A 14,872-nucleotide genomic window follows, 5' to 3' on the forward strand; every position below is an offset into this window, starting at 1 on the left:
AGAATGGACATTGGACCACTGGAAAATGACAATGGAGAAGTATTACTGGGGAACAAGGAAATTGCAGATGAATTCAATAGGTATTTTGCATCAGTATTCACTGTGGAAGACACCAATGATGTGCCAGAATTTCAAGACAGTTATGGTGCAGAAGTGAAAACAGTCATTATTACTAAGGAGAATGTGGTTGGGAAGCTGAAGGTGGATAATCACCTGGACTGGGCAGACTACACACCAGAGTTCTGAAAGAGATTGTGACTTCATTAGTAATGATATTTCAGGAATCCCTTGAGTCAGAAACATATCCAGAGGACTGGTAAATTACAAATGTTACTTAGAACGCTACAACATTCGGTCCCTCTAATCTGTGCCTACCATCATCTCCACAGACCCACTGACCTGCTCCCATACCATAAGCTTCCAGTCCTCTTACATCTATGTACCTATCCACTTCCACTATTTAAGAAGGAAGAGAGGTAAAAGACAGGAAATTATAAGCCAGTTAACAAGATTCTAGAGTCCAGTACCACGGAGGTGGTTTCGGAATACTTGAAAGCACAAGATTAAAAAGGTTGAAGTCAATGTGGTTTCCTTTGGGGGAAGATCTTGCCTCACAAATCTGTTGGGAGTTCTTTAAGGTAGTAATAAGCAGGACAGACAGGTAGTCTGTCGATGTTGTTTACTTGGATTTTTAGAAGGCCTTTGACAAGATGCTGTACATGAGGCTGCTAAACAAGACATGAGATCATTGTATTACGAGAAAAGTATTAGCACATATATAGAAGATTGTCCAACTGGTAGAAGGCAAGGAGAAAAAATAAAGGAGGCCTTTTCTAGCTGGCTGCCAATTGTTTGTGGCATTCCACAGGGTCAGTACTGGATCCACTACTTTTCTTACAGTAGGTAAAAGATTAAGATGATTGAATTAATGGCCTTGTGGCCAGATTTGTGAACAATATGAATATAGGTGGAAGCGTGTGTAGTGTTGAGGAAGAAGGGAGCAAGGGACTTGGATAAGTTGAGAGCAAAGAACTGACTGATGGAATACAGCGTAGGGAAGTGCATGGTCTTTGATAGAAGGAATAAAGGCTAATTTCTAAATGGGGAGATAATTCAGAAGGGACTTAGGAACATAATGTAGGGTTCCCTAAAAGTTAACTTGCTGGTTGAGCCAGCAGTGAGGAAGGCAAATCATTTGTAGAATATAAAGGAAAATATGTAATACAGAGGCTTTACAAGGTATTGGTGAGACCACATTTAGAGTACAGCAAGCAGTTTTGGGCCCCAAATTGAAGGAAGGATGCAGTGGTGATGGAGAGGGTTTAACAAAAATGATCCCTGGATGAGAGGATTAACATACGAAGAGCATTCGATGGCCATGGCCTTAATCATTGGAGTTTAGAAGGAGGAGGGGTGAGTCTCATCAAAACTTTCAGAAGAGATAGAGTGAATGTGGAAATCTAGAAGAACAGTCTATATATACAACCCTTAGTTTAACATCTGTTTCTCAAACCCTCTCTAGCACTTTTTCACTCTTCCTATTCAACTGTGTATTGATTTTACACACTCATTTGAACCTCAAAGACTACATTCAAATCCTTGAGAAAGATATTAAAAGAAAAGTAAACTTAGCTGTTTGGTTAACAAAAGCTTGCCCCATATCTATTTTTAAGAACTATACCCACTTGTTTTAAAAATCTTTATCAAATAATAAAGTGAGATTGAAAACCATAAAAATGCTTGAAGCCTGAACCAAAAACAGAAAAACACTGGAAAATCTCAACAGGTTCAGTAGCATCCACTTTATCATAATGATTCTTCTTCCCTCTTGGCAAGATTAAAGTTTATCCCTTATGGGAAGGTGGTGATGAGCAACCCTTGAGGTCCTTGTGGTAAAGGTTTCTTCACAGTTGGGATCAGCAAGGGAGTTCCCAATTTTTAGAACACTACTTCTAAATTAAGACTGTGTGACCCATAGCAATGCCTGTAGGTGGCAGCATTACTACATTTCCCCTTGCCATTGTGTTCGTGGGCTTTGGAAATGCTACTGAAAATTATCTGGAGCTGATAAATAATCAATTTACTTTAAATGTGTTAGGCTTATTTTAAAATATCCAACGACATTATATCCAATAATCAATCCAGAGCCACAAATAGGAAAATAAATTGAACTTCCAATATATTTGTTGCTGAAAAATTGCAAACTGCTGATTCAAAAAAGACACAAAAAAAGATTTACTATTAAAAATATTTTACTACACTATGGTTATGATAAATAGGTAATTTCAACACACACTCAATTCTTGGCCAAACCTTTGAATTCCCAGATCTGTTAAAAGCTCATTGACATGAAACATTATTCTCTCTTCACATATGCTGCCTGTCCAAATGAATATTTCCAACATTTTGTACCTGTGGGATGATGTGTAGTGGTATAGCCAGGCAGCTGATGAGATGTTGCATAAGCCGGTCGATGAATGAGGTCAGTTTCTGGATGTGATGCTCCATAGCTCAAGCTGTGAAGAAACAAAGTTAACAGTTTTAGTTATTCACATCCAGCAAATTTTAAACAGGTACAGGGCAGAGAAAGAAATGCACAAATAAAAACAATTAAGAGTTTAAAGTGTAAATTATTTGCATTGCAGTTTATATATTGGGTGAATCCAGGACAAGAGGGCACAGTCTTAGAATTAGAAGGTATCCATTTAAAACAGAGATGAGAGGAAATTTCTTTGGCCAGAGGGTCATGGATTTGTGGAATTTGTTGCCACATACTGCTGTAGAGGCTGGATCATTGGGGAAATTTAAAGGGGAGATTGATAGGTATCTAATTAATCAAGGTATCAAGGGATTATGGGGAAAAGGCCAGAACGGAATTAGATATGAGAACAGTTTAGCTCAGGGTGGATTTGTGGAGCAGACTCGATGGGTTGAATGGCCAACTTCTGTTCCTTTTTCTTGTGTGATTTAAAAGTATTTCACAGAATTGTTATAGCACAGAGGTCATTTGGCCTGTTAAATCTATTGTGGCTCCATACAAGATTCAACTTGCCCTATCCCCAAAACCCTGAAAATTCTTTCCCTGCAGATACCTAGCTCCCTGAAATTAATCTGCTTCTTTTACTACTCTGGCTATGCATTCAATATCCAAACCATTCAGTTACCAATCTGCTTTTCCACTTGGTTGTTTATATCTTATAACTATAACCATATAACTGTTTACGGCGTGGAAATAGGCCATGTCAGCCCTTCAAGTCCACGCCGGTTCACTTGAACAACTCCACTAGCTTCCCCCTCCTGCTCTCCGCCCATAACCCTCCAACCCCTCACATCCATGTACACAACCAATCTTCTCTTAAATGACAGAAGGGACCCTGCCGCAACTATCTCTTTTGGAAGATCATTCCATTCTGCCACCACTCTCTGAGTGAAAAAGCATCCTTTAATATTTCACCTAAAGTTTTGCCCCTTTACCCTTAACTTATGCCCTCTTGTTCCAACCTCCCCTGCCCTCAGGGGAAAGAGTCTATTTACGTCTACTCTATCTATTCCCTTCATAATTTTAAATACCTCTATCAAATCCCCTCTCAGCTATCTACATTCCAATGAATAAAGTCCCTGTCTCCTTAATCTTTCTCCGTAATCTAGATGCTGTAAGCCAGGCAATATTCTTGTAAATCTTCTCTGCACCCTCTCCACCTTATCTATATCCTTTCTATAATTTGGAGACCAGAACTAACACAATACTCCAAACATGGCTTCACCAATGCCTTAAACAGCTGCAGCATCACTTCCCAGCTCCTATACTCTATACTATGATTTATGAAGAACAGCATACCATATGCCTTCTTAACCATCCTGTCTACATGGGAACCCACCTTCAATGAAATCTGTACAATAAACCCCAGGTCCCTCTGTTCCTCTGCACACCTCAATACCCTCCCCTTAACTGCATATGTCCTATTTTGGTTATTTTTTCTGAAATGCAAATGGGCAATAGGGACATAAAATGGATATCCAAGCCAATAATTATATTGATTCCAATGTTCCATATCAGTTCTACAAGCCCAGGGTCAGTGCCTTATGCAGTAAAACTAAAATTGGAGGTAGGAATGGAATAGGTTTATCATGAAAAAAAAAATTGAACATGTCTTGTGAGCATGAAAGCAAGATGGATCCATTAGGATTTGCAGAGTTTATAAGTGGACTGTTAATTGAAACTCATCTCTGGAACAGTATCCACTGACCAAGCAGCATTCAATTCCACAGTGATGAAGTGTTTGGAGAGGCTGGTGTTGAAGCACATCAGCTCCTGTCTAGAGTGGTGGCATGGATCAGTTCCAATTTGCTTACTGCAGCAACAGGTCTATGGGAGATGCCATCTCACTCTTGAAATCTATTCAGAATTTTGTTAATCTTCAACCTATCTAAACTACTTCTTAACTCCCTCTTCAATGGGAACAGTTTCTGTCTACTTTAAACACTTCTGCTAAGTGTCCTCACAGCCTCTTGGGAACCTATACCTCAAGTTATATGTCATCTTCAAATTTAATCCTGTTCCTGCAAACCAAAGCAATGATCTCCCTTTTCAAAATAATCGTTTGAGAATTATTTCTAAATGGGGTTCATTTTCTGTGATATAAAATCAAGTTAATCAATAAAACAAGTTCAACAAATAATGATGAACCATCACCCAGCCTGGCACTGTTTAAGCACATCTGATTTGCCAGACTGAGATCAAAACTAAACTTGTTGCCCAGAAAATCCATGAAATGCCAATTTCAAATCAACTTCACATTTCCACACCCATGATAAAAGTAAAGCATCAGAAACAAAATTTAATTAATACATTTCTAGAACATAAATAGCTCTAAAATGAAGTTTCCTGCTTTTACCCCAGATGTTTGACACTTCATTCAATTCAAGTGTAATCAAAGGGAAAATATTTAGAGCAATCAGATTAGTTTTTCCTTTAATTTGTTGGCAACCACTAAACACTGCTCTATTTGTAGTTGTTTGAAGCTTGAGATGACGAGTTTCAGGTCTTAGAGGCACTGTCTTACAAAGATCTGTTGACGTTATACATATACAAACTTAGAAATTTGGAAATAAAGAAATGATTAATTGTCAATGATTGAATCTTTAATCTAATATCCAAACAGCAGCAACTTGTAATTAAGATCACCATGTTAAGTTTGTGAAGTTCAGCTATATTCCTAACTCACTTCTGTAGATAGATAACAAATTAATGAAATTACATGAAGGATGTTGAAGTTTGAGAGGTCGCAGATGAGATTTACCAGGATCCTGACTGGAATAGAGAACTTGCCTTAATGAATCAAGGCTTCATCTTTCATTCCACATTCACGTTCTCTAGTTCTTGCCTCACCCAATTATAGTAGAAAACCCCTGTTTGCATTTACCCTATATATACTCCTCATAATTTTGTATACCTCTCAAATCTCTCTCATTCTCTTGAAACTCCAGGGAATTAAGTCGTACCCCCTTCGACATTTCCCTACAACTTAGCTCCTCAAGTCCCAGCAACATCCTTATAAATTTAATCTGCACTCTTTCATTCTTATTTTCTTTCCTATTAGTTGGCAATGAAAAGATGACTAGAAATTGAGATTTCAGAAGTATATTAATTCTGACTTCACTAGTGGTTCTCAACCTTTTTCTTTCCACTCACATATAGCTTTAAGTAATCCTTATGCAATCAGTGCTCTGTGATTAGTAAGGGAATGCTTAAGGGGGGATGTGGGTGGGAAGGAAAAGTTGAGAATCACTGCTCTAGACCCAATTGTTACTGAAATACTTGCTTGAGAAAAATTGTCATTGGCCTATTTCCTTTGGAGTTCTGAAACCGTGCACATAACGAGTCAATTAGGGACGATTAAAATAGTGGTTTCAAACTTTTTCTTTCCACCCACATACCCCCTTAAGCAACCCCTTACTAATCACAGAGCACCTATGGCATAGGGAATACTTTTAAGTGGTATGTGAGTGGAAAGAAAAAGGTTGAGAACCACTGATTTAGAGTACAGCTAAAAATTTTAATGACCTCAAATTTAAGTGAGTGACTGATCAAAACAGCACAAATATGGCACTGGTTTCTACCTATGACAAAGAGTAACATTTGGTATGACAATTTAGAAAGGTGGCTTGACAGCACTGAAGATATTATTAATAGTGCCTGTAATACAATTACATCTTAACTCAGAGCATGCACTTTCCAATTATCTAATGTATGTTAAAACATTTAATTCTGCATTGTTTACCATTAAAATACATCTGATTGCATTGAAAAAAAAATTCAACCTTAATGACAGTTAAATATAGAGAATAGTTAAAATAAGCGAGCACATAATCTTTTCACACAGATTATGCAACTTGCATGGAGCATTACAAAATTTAACTGTAAAAGCATAGTTTGCATTAAAAAGTGATCAGTGTGCTCAGTCCATTGAGCACACTACTGACCCATGAGTGCCCTGCCAGATCCAGCTCCAACAGTGTCATCAAATTTGCAGATGACACACAGTTGGCCTCATCAGCAACAACGAGTCGCACTACAGAGAAGAGGTGGAAAGTTTTGTGAAATGGTGTGAGAGTAACAACCTGAGCGTTAATGTGGACAAAAAGGAGATGGTCGTGGACTTCAGGAGGTTTAGGAACGATCCCCTCCACTACACATCAACAACTCTGCAGTAGAGAGAGTGAAGTGCACCAAGTTCCTTGGAGGTAACTTAACTAGTGACCTATTGTGGACACACAGCATCTCTTCACTTGTCAGGAAGTTACACTGAGAAGACTGAAGCAGGCAAGGATACTGGCCACTATTATGTCAACCTTCTATAGGTGCTCTATTGAGAGTGTCCAAGCTAGCTGCATCACAGTGTGGTACGTTTGCTGCAGAGAAATGGATTGGAGGTTAATCCACAGGACCATAAGAGTGGCAGAGACGATCAATGGAGTCTCCCTACACCCCCATTGGTAGTCTACCAGGATCGTTGTCTGAAGAGGGCATGCAATATCATTAGCCCCTTTTCCACTGGCATCCCTGTCAACTGGCTGTACAGTGTCCCGGGATAGGAACCCCTTTGTAGTGTTTCTACTGAGCCCCCCCTTAATTGGGACACTAATTGCTTTTCCACCGAACACAACTCACCCCCCGGGGATCAGAGTGTTCTACCTTCAACTGGAAACGGATGGCTTTCTGCTGTCCCTTTTCCACTGGTTTTTATCAGCACCCTGGCGTCAGCAAATGCCGGGCATACGAGTAGGAGTAGAGGTGGATAATCCCTAGTGTGAAATGATGTAATTTGATGCCGGCTTTTGGACAGTGCTCCTTTTCCACTGGACTTTATCCCAGTTAATTCTTGGGACAGGATGCCAGTGAAAGAGGAGCTACTGAGGACTCTTCCACCTTGCAACAGCATCTTTCAGTTGCTCCCATCGGGAAAAAGATACAGGAGCCTCAGAGGCAGATCCACCAGGATGAGGAACAGCTTCTTCCCACAGGCAGTGAGAATGCTAAACGACCAAAGGAACTGCTCATACTAACCATCTTAAACTCTCATTTGTACAAAACAATCTTTATTTCTTTTTTTAAAATCAATATAATACTTCTCCTGCAGATGTATTGTTTGTCTGTCTGTGTGTTATATCTGGTTGTATGTCTGCATGTTTTTGCACCGAGGACAGGAGAGCACTGTTTCGTCCGGATGAAAATAAACTTGACTTGAAAACGATGTCACTATCACTGGTCACACTTTCTGTTTCAATGTGATTTTTTTCTCCACAGGCTCAAAAATCAAAGCATGATCAAAATTTTATTTGTTAGAAATAAAAACACATACAGGATCTACAACTGAAAGAAAAAGATTCTTAAAAAGGTCCCCAGTTTGAGCATAAAGTCATGAGATGTATGTGGAAAAACCACAAGGCGGAGAATTATGCAAAGTGAAAAAATACAGTGACCAACTTTCTCCATGATCATGGAAAATATTCTTCCTTTTCACTGGGTGGAGTTTGCACGTTTTCTTTGAGCACATGGGTTTCCCCCAAGACTTGTTTTCTCCCACTTCCCAAAGACAAGTTGATTGTTAAATTAATAGGCTGGTGTGATTAGGTTCAACTTTATTGACATTGTGCCAAGTAAAATACAAAGCCAATGAAATACAATTAGCATCCAAACAGAAGTTAAAAAATAGTGCTATGTGCAAATAAAAATAAGCGCATTCAGCAAGCAAACAATTATAAAATTACTGACAGTACAATGCGAGTGCAGTACCACTCAGCACTGTGATTTAATGTTCAGAAGGGTCACAATCTCTGGAAAGAAGCTCCTGTAGTGCCGAGTGGATGAAAGTAGAGTAAAAAGTCCAAAGTTAGGGTGTGATGCATCCTTGATGATGCAGTTTGTCCTGCCCAGACAGCGTTCCTGATAGATGTTCTTAGTTGATGGGCATTGGGATGCCAATGATCCTCTGGGAAGTTTTCACTGCCCCCTGGTGCTTTATGGTCCAATGGGAGAAAAATGCCATACCACACTGAGATGCCATAGATAAGTATGCTCTCAATGGTACAGTGATAAAAATCCATCAATAGCCTGGGACAGAGGAGTACATATAATTTTCTAGCTTGAGTTTAAAAGTTGGCAAAAGATAATTAACAAGCATAGCTACTGGATTGTAGAGAGATTAGTAAAATAATAATATTTTTTATAGCCAATCGCAAAGCAGTTCAAAAACCAAATAGACAACATTAACACCTACAAATAAGATGGAAGCAAAACACAGCTTATCAATTAAAGTGTTAAAATGTAATGATTGTCAAACACATTTCTCTCAACATACGGTATATTATAGAAGATAGCTCTAATGCAAAACTTTTTGTTTCCATGGCTTTTTAATTCCACTAATATCCAAGATTGAGTGGCATATACTCAACTAGGTATGAAATTAGAATACACACAAGATATTCACAATAGTACACAAATAGATTCGAGAACATTGAACCTGAGAATCTGTAACAAATAAGTCGGGTCATTACAAAGTGACAAAAAAAGTGAAGTGAACTTTGAAGTGAGCACTTAAATCAACATCAGTGTATTACAATGTTATAAAAGAGAGCTTTCATAACCTTTTGTTTGCATGAAAACATACTTTGATTTTAAAAAGGCATTTTGTTTTGAATGATAGAAAATTGGCTTCATGGTTGAAACCAGAGGGTAATAGTGGAAGGTTGTTTTTCAGATAGGGGACCACTACTATTTGTCATCTCAATTATGGTTTTTACACATAAAGAACGTAATTTTTTCACAGTCAATTTTAACACTTACCTTTGGAGTGGCCATTCACATGGAACAACCTGTGTACTAATAATGTTTAGACAAAGTACCGTAGGTGCAGTATTTACCTAGGCTGAACATGAGTCTATGTTACCCGTGATGTATGACGTACATGCGACGCATGGCGTCACTGAATTGACGTCGTCAGTGACATCATTCACCTGTGTCTGAAAAAGCCCCAAGGCAGAAGAGCAAAATGTCTCTAGATCCATAAATCGTAATAATGCCAGCATCACTCCATTGATTCAACATTGTGGTTGACTGCTGCTGGTAAGTAAATGTCATCTTGCTTTACATTTAAATCTCCTATGTTGCAATCTCACGAGAGATCGCGCATCATCATGTACATTGTATACTTTACAGTCTATTGCTGCAGTCTGCAAAATTGTCGAGGGCTGCCATAGGAAAAATTTTGGATCAAAAACGAGTCATTCATTTCTGTACCAAATTTTTACACAATCTGCGTTGCAGGAATTTTGCAAAAATTTCCCATTATGCAGCGGCTGTGTAAAAACCGTAAATGATTTAGATGAAAATGTACATGGCACAAGTAGCAAGGTTTGCAGATGACACTAAACTATCTGGTATTGTAGTTAGTGAGGATGGTTGCCAAAGATTGCAGCAGAAGTGGATAGAGGTTGATGAATTTAATAGAGAAATGTCAGGTGTTGCATTTTGGGAAGTCTAACATGGGTAGGACCCACACAGTGAATATTAGGGATATGGGGAGTATTGTTGAACAGAGGAATCGAGAAAAACCTTGAATGTAGAGTCACAGGTTGATTGTATGGTCAAAAAGGAATTTTGGCATATTGACCATCATCAGTCTGAGTATTGAATAAAGAAGTTGAGAGGTCATGTTGCAGTTATATAAGAAATTGGAGAGGCCCCATTTGGAGTATTGTGTTCAGTTTTGATCACCTACGATAGAAAAGATATTGAGCTGGAAGGGTGCAAAGAAAATTTTCAAGGACTCATGGGCCTGAGCTAGAGGGAGAGATTGAGTGGGCTAGCACTTTATTCAGGAGGATGAGGGGTGATCACAGTGGTGGTTCAAAATCTTGAGAGGAATTGATAGGGTGAATTCCTACTTTTGCCTAAAATAGGGGAATTAGTAAGTCGAGGAAATAGATTTATGGAGAAGAGGGGGAATAGAGATTTAAACAGGATCCTAGTGGGTAACTTAAAAAAAAAATCAGTGTGTGTGAAATTGGCTACCGGAGGTGGTTGAGGCAGGTACTATTGCAATTATTATATTCAAAAAATACAGAGATAGATGGATAGGATGGGCTTATAAGGATATGGACCAAATGCAGGTAGGTGGGTCTAGTGTGGGTAGGACATTTTAAACAGCACAGGAAATTTGGGCTGAAGGGCTGGATCTACACTGTATGACTTTATGACTATAATTTCTTGTGAGTCAATGGAAAGTTCAGCAGTCTGCAAAAACCAAGATCTCAAACCTAGAAGTATTAATTTCAATTCTTTCTGCTTTAAAGATTTGGAAAACAATCAACTGCTCAAAGAATTGGAAGGGAATTATGCCAGTCATTCTTCATCGGCAATATAGGCAACCCAACATCAACATACTCTGCCAGGGCAACAAGATTTAATCTTAGTCAATAACATTCCATGGGCAGGTCATTAACTACTCCACAACCGCAAAAGATCTGTTTTTTTCTTGCACTATGTTTTATATTTATCACCTCTTTCTGTGTGATAACAATGTGTACCTTTGAAATTGTTTTTGTTTACAAAATACTGTTTGGCTGAAAAAGTTTGGTGCATATATACATTGTATTTGTATATGACAATAAACATTATCTTATTCTCTCCATTCGTGAAGAATGCTTGTGTTTAATGAAATAGTGATTCAAGAATCCTTATGGGGTGCTATGCCCATATGCTAATGTGGCGTGGCCCCCCCTTTGTGAGGTGCTGTGCCCCATATGCTCGCGGCCATTGCTCGCCGTCAGACCCGCCCCATCCGCGTCACTAGCGTGCAACAATAAAAGCAAAGTTTTCGGCTGCTACGTCAGAGGGACGGAGGAGGTTTGCATCAACAGCACATCCACCCCAACCCCCACTGCTGAGTGAGTTTACGACTGTCGGACTGTTTCCCACTCGGCCAGGTAGGCCGCCACCAGGAAACCCTCCTTCCCTCTGCTGAGCGAGTTTACGACTGTCAGAATATGCCCCACCCAGTTACCCAAATGCCCTCCTCTAAGACTTGTTCCAGCATCAAACCTGCTTCCAGTATGGAATGTGGATTGCTATAATTGTAATTATTTTCTTTGGATTGGCTTCCTTGAACTTTTCCTTAATGACTTGATTGTTTTATTGTCATCAATAGAGTATGAGCAAATGTAGGTTCTTGGGAGTCACTATCTCGGAAGATCTTTCCTGGAACCAACACACCAATGGCATCATGAAGAAAACCTCTACTTCCTCAGAAGTTTGCAGAGGAGCTAGTGGAGTTGTTCAAGAGAACCGGTACGGACTTGAAGGGCCGACATGGCCTGTTTCTGTGCTGTAAATGGTTATATGGTTAAGAAAGGAAAAAATTGAGAGAGAATGGAATTTATGAAACTATTTCCTTGGAAACTAGAAATTCAAGAAGAGTGGAATGCTTTAGAATTATGAATGATGTGATGAATATTAATTTCTCTGTTCTGGCAGAGAACAAGCATGATCTTGAGACAGCATAGAGCAATAGTTTTCAAACTTTTTCTTTCCACTCACATACCATCTTAAGTAATCTCTATGCCATAGGTGCTCTGTGATTAGTAAGGGATTTTTCCCACTGTGAGTGGTGGGGGGGGGGGGAAGAGTTGAGAACCACTGCTCTAGACCCAAATGTTACTGAAATATTTTGCTTGAGAAAAATTGTTGTTGGCCCATTTCCTTTGGAGTTAATTAGGTACAATTAAAACAGTGATTTTCAAATGTTTTCTTTCCACTCAGATACCACCTCAAGACATCCCATACTAATCACAGGGTAGCTTTGGCACAGAGATGGCTTGAGGTGGTATGTGAGTGGAAAGAAAACATTTGAAAACCACTGGCATAGAGACACAAGAAATTGCTTCAGAACATGTTGTTGAATCACATATGCAGTCCTTTGCCATAAAAAGTGATCATGACTGACTTCAGAAAATAAAAGGCTGTTTTTCCTTAAAGACAGAAAAGAGGAAATTTGAAGATGCTGAATTGAGAGTTTAGGGTAGTCTCTACTTTTTAGAGTAAATATAAGAAATTGTTTCCAGTAATTGAAAGAACATGAATTAAACAGGCATAAATTTGAAGGAGCAAAAGAACAAGGGACACGACACAAGCAAAACATTTTTATGCAATTGTAAGATTTGGAATTTGGAGCAGGATAAGATTGAATAAAAGCATGCCAGCAGTAAGCAGCAAAAAACTCTCTGGTTGTGCAGTCAGTGTTGGACAAACTGATTAATTCTTTGAAAAAGCTGATAGACCAAAAGGCCAATTCCTTATGCTTCACAATTTAATTATTCCAAAAAACACCTAGCAAAGATGTAAGAGAACCAACAGTGAATAAGAATGTGAACAAACCTTGATGCTACCCACGCTGGATCAAATAATTCATGGTCTATACTAAATGTTTAATTCAGTTTGCAGATGGTGCACAACACATGCAAAATTATTATGTTTAGACAGCAGTAATGCAGTTTAAAAGAAAAAAAAGTTGGCAAAATGACATCCAAAATGTCCATCTGAAACAGCCACATTTGGAAAAAGATAATTTGCTAGCATTTGAAGCTTTCTTTAAAAAAGTATCTCAGAACTTTTAAAAATTCTTGTATCAGGCAAGTAGTCACTTGTTATTCATCACCAATGTTGTCTCCTAATTTTTTCCACCACCAAAACTACTTTGATTTGTTTCTCCTGTTAAAAACCATAGCAACATATAGAAACTCAGCAGTTTTACCAGAGGAAATGCACAATTTGAGTTTAATAAATCATCCCTAATCAATGGAATAATTGTACAAGTTGCCCAGCATGCTTCTATTCAATCTTAACCTGCTCCTGTCAGGAAGGTGATTGCAAATCTTACCACTTGGACCTTTTTTTAAAATAATGACACAAGATTGTTGCAAATGGAATCTTTTAAGTAATCAGCTACTGCTAACAAAATTAAAATGATTCATGCATTTCACATCTTTTCATGTCAAATTGCCACAAAGATATTTGGCTGCCAGAACTTGCTCAGGTGTAACCAGAGGTAACAACTTCTCCAACAAACCACCTGGCTTCCATTTAGACCTCACGAAAACAAAAAGGATTTGAAACTCAATTATCTAAGTGCAAACATATGTCGATCTCAACATCATGGCTCTTCCATTGTTTAGAATATTAGTTGGTGTAAATAAGACTCGGAATTAGATAAATTTGGTGCTTAAATTTAACAAGGACAAAGGGCACAAATGCAAGCATTTCATCAAATTATTAAAATTAATATTCCTTGTCAAATGGGTAGTTACAGTCAAGAGGTAGTCAAACATCCATGATAAAATTCTCCTGAAGCTCACATAAGATAATATCATTAATTATATAATGGACCTTGGTAAAAAAAAATCCTTAAAATGGATGATCATACGCACAAGTCTTCATCTGATTCTAAGCATAACTCGTTTCTACAAAATATATGTCATCCTGGAGTGCCTCTGAGCTAATCTGAGTGACCTTAATAAAAATTTGTAATGGTGTTCCATTTGATCTTTGCAACTTGGGTTATCATAAATAAGGAACATGCACAGGAAATATCAAGTTCTCCTCAATGATGGGACACTGATGCATGCAAAAATTTCACATGGCGATCAGACAATGTGGTTGAATTGGATTTTTTTGCATTGTGTCAGGTAACAGACAGTATTGCTTGGACACATCATGGAGTTGGGGTTGGGGGGGGTGAAGGGATAGGAGAAAGACAACTTGTGTGATGCAATTATACACCAACAGTGAACTCCCTCACTGGAGCAAAAACAAACTGAAAGAAGAAAACTTAATAACTTAAATTTATGCAATTAATTCATTCAAATACTATACAAAAAATTCTAGACTGGTGAAGATGTAAATTTCTTGAATAAAAAGTAGGATCAATTTAATTTTTAAAATTTAGACATACAGCACAGTAATAGCCCTTCGAGCCCTAAAGCCTGTGCTGGCCAAATACTCCAATTAACCTACGACCCCTGTATGTTTTGAAGGATGGAAGAAACTGGAGCACCCAGAGGAAAGCCACACAGACTCGAACCCAGGTCACTGGCACTGCAATAGTGTCGCAGTAACTGTGCACCACTAATCAGATCACTATATAGAAGACATTTTTATCAGTTGATCATCCCACTGCTCTGCATTAGATCACCGAGACCAGCCATTCTCAACTTCTTTTTTGGCTATGTTCCTCTTAGGATTCTCAAGTTTAGGGGCCCCTTTTTATTTGTGAAGCAGTCAAGTTTGGTAGATTACTTCTGTTCTTCTCTCCTATTG

The 14,872-nt window shown here is 38.5% G+C and overlaps 1 protein-coding gene across 8 annotated transcripts in view; it reads right to left on the reverse strand.

Annotated features, from left to right (window-relative positions):
• Positions 1-14,872, reverse strand: part of qser1 (glutamine and serine rich 1) — a 127,144-nt gene that overhangs the window by 56,906 nt on the left and 55,366 nt on the right. For all 8 annotated transcript variants that reach the window (XR_011346273.1, XM_069902511.1, XM_069902466.1 and 5 more), the window contains one exon: positions 2,413-2,516. Coding sequence is in view for 7 of the 8 variants with exons in the window: in XM_069902511.1 (XP_069758612.1) it covers positions 2,413-2,516 (104 nt within the window). In the remaining variant the exon portion in view is untranslated. The remainder of the gene's footprint in view (positions 1-2,412; positions 2,517-14,872) is intronic.

This window comes from Narcine bancroftii, chromosome 1 (genome assembly GCF_036971445.1).
Source record: "Narcine bancroftii isolate sNarBan1 chromosome 1, sNarBan1.hap1, whole genome shotgun sequence".
NCBI lineage: Eukaryota > Metazoa > Chordata > Chondrichthyes > Torpediniformes > Narcinidae > Narcine > Narcine bancroftii.